Here is a 2,474-nt window from a genome sequence, read left to right on the forward strand (position 1 = left end):
ATGGCCATTGCAACCCTCATTCCACAATGTCGGTGTTGCAACTGTTGACCAGGGCTCTGGTCAAATCAGAATTGAGCTGGAGGGGACCTTGGAGGTCTTCTAGTCCTTCCCCCCTCAAGCAGGAGATCCTATCCATTTTAGACAAGTGGCTGTCCAGTGCCTCTTCTTAAAATTTGCTGACCGATGCTGCGGCTGAGCTGAAGCCGGCAAAGCCCAGCACCCCTGCCTGCCCAGCTGAGGTGTTCCTAGCGGAGGAGGGGGAGGCACCGCCGCTATAACTCATTAATACATCATAAATTCTCAAGCACGGGGGCTATAACCACCACAAACCCCACAAATCAAGCCCTCCAAGATACAAACCCACATGAGTTATTACTTTGTACATTCGTTCTCAGGACGCTACCCTAATGCCCCAGACTATCAGCTGTTAAATTATGGGGCCGGCAGATCCATGGATGGATCCTATAGAGATCCAGGCAACATGCACGCCGGCTCTTATGGGGGATACAAATACAATGGAATGGATCTGAGCATCAGCGGATCAGCCACCACTACCTCCTCCTCCTCCAGCCAATTTGGAGCAGTTGGGGAGAGCTCTCATGTCTTTTCTGCCCAGGCAGCTCTCGAAAGCAGGTTAAGAGAGGCATTCAGGTGCTCCTTGTCTTGTCCCGAATCCCTCCCTTGCACAAGCAGCACCAGTAGTGGCGGCGTCAATGAAAGCCGTGGAGGCAAGACAGCCGGGTCCTCCCACGCCAACCAGTAGCTTCTGTCGGCGCAGTTAGCGTCACTGCGTTTGCCGAAATAGACGAAACCAGCGCGTCCTCGCGAACCGAAGAGAGTGGTTCTCAAGCCAACAACGGTGCCCGAGTTCAGACGGAGCCGAACGTCACCTCCACGCCGGCCACATAAAGCCTGCCCCCTTCTTGTCTCCCACCCACCTCCTTCCCAATGGGACAAGAAGGTGAAGGGCTGGTCTTGCAAACGGGGATCAGCACACTCGCCGCCTCCCCCTCCCCCGGGAGGAGCTCTGCAGCAGGACAGACGAATGGAGGGGGAGATCGCCCCTTCCTCCTCCGAGCCCCCAAACCCCGTCTTCCCTGGCCTGCACCCCTGTGCCCAGGCTACTTTGAGTTTGGGGATAATCCGAATGGGTGGAGCGGGGGAGCGGGGGATCCCCGAGGCAGAGGCCTCCCAGTGCAACGGTCTTCCGCAGCTCTGGAGCGAACCTTCATCTTCCCCACCAAGGATTGCAAGGCTGGAGGCCTCGACAGCAGCCACCCCCACCCCCAGCCGGCCAACCCTCGCTCGTACCATGAGCAGCGAGACCCGCGCAGTTCCTTTCCTCCCCGGTGCCATCCTGTGGCCGTGCGAGCGCTGGGTGCGATCGCTGAATGGCCGGCCGGCCCGGAAGGCTGCCGGCAGGGCTCGGCTGCCATTCAGCGACACAAGTTTCACATGGGCCGACATGGAAGGCAAGCGGCAAGCCAGCACTTCAAAGTCATGCTGGCACTTTAGCGTGCCCCTCGGCCGCCATTCAGCAAAACATGTTTCGCTGAATGGCGGCCGAGTTCTAAACTGCCGGCATGACTTTGAAGTGCTGGATTGCCTTCCATGCAGGCCGACGTGGAAGGCAAGCAGCAAGCCAGCACTTCAAAGTCATGCTGGCACTTTAGCGTGCCGGCAGGCAGGGCTGGCGCGAGCGAGCGAGCGTGCTCCGTCCCAGTGGGTGCATGAGCAGAGCACTTTTCCAGCGCTCCTGTGCCTGGAGAGCTCCGTCTGCATATGAGCCCAGGATCCGCCGCTTGCGCTCCCTTGCTCCGCCCCGCCACCCGCCTTCCCTATCTAGGGGCTCCTCCAGCAGAAGTAACAGAGTCGTGTCAAGCGCCGCTCTGCCTTCCTCCGCGCTCTTCCCGCCTGGACGCCCAAAGCCTCCCAGCCCGCCCGGCCCGGGGCGAGTCAGCTGCAGTGCAGTGGGCAGCGATCCTACCACCATCCGCCCGCTCACTCACCCCGCCCGTCACTCTGAGTTCGGAGAAGAAGCAGCGGCCCCAGGTGGCTCTTTTCATGGAAGCTTTCCCACGGCTTATCCGGAAGTGGGGCTGGAAAGGCGAGCTCGCTCCCCCACCCATCCGCCCGCTCACTCGCTACGCTACTCCGCCCATGTGAGCGGCAGCGGATGGGCGGGGGAGCGAGTCGAAGAAGGCGCCAAAATTAAGCGGGATCTTTTGGGAATGGCCCGGAACGCAGGAAAATTTATGAGAAGGCGTGCCTGTCCTGCCAAATGCGGGATGTCTGGTCACCTTAAACAGACAGAATCTTGCCAGACTAAACTTTTACTATACTCACTCTAACAGATACACCCTGGCAGATCCTAGGGCCGGGATGGCGAACTTATAGCACACGTGCCCAAAGTGGCACATGAAGCCATGTCACCCGGCATGCATGGCCTTGTCTGTTTGTCTTCCGGGTTTCTG

General features: G+C 59.3%; 1 protein-coding gene across 1 annotated transcript; it reads left to right on the forward strand.

Moving 5' to 3' along the window:
• The first annotated feature begins 351 nt into the window (after positions 1-351).
• LOC116523913 (homeobox protein Hox-B5-like) lies at positions 352-909 on the forward strand. Its single transcript, XM_032239006.1, is given in 2 exon segments — positions 352-752; positions 755-909. Coding segments are annotated over 2 exon segments (543 nt in total). The 5' UTR covers positions 352-364.
• The last annotated feature ends 1,565 nt before the right edge of the window (positions 910-2,474 follow it).

Source organism: Thamnophis elegans, chromosome 2, assembly GCF_009769535.1.
Source record: "Thamnophis elegans isolate rThaEle1 chromosome 2, rThaEle1.pri, whole genome shotgun sequence".
Taxonomy (NCBI): Eukaryota; Metazoa; Chordata; class Lepidosauria; order Squamata; family Colubridae; genus Thamnophis; species Thamnophis elegans.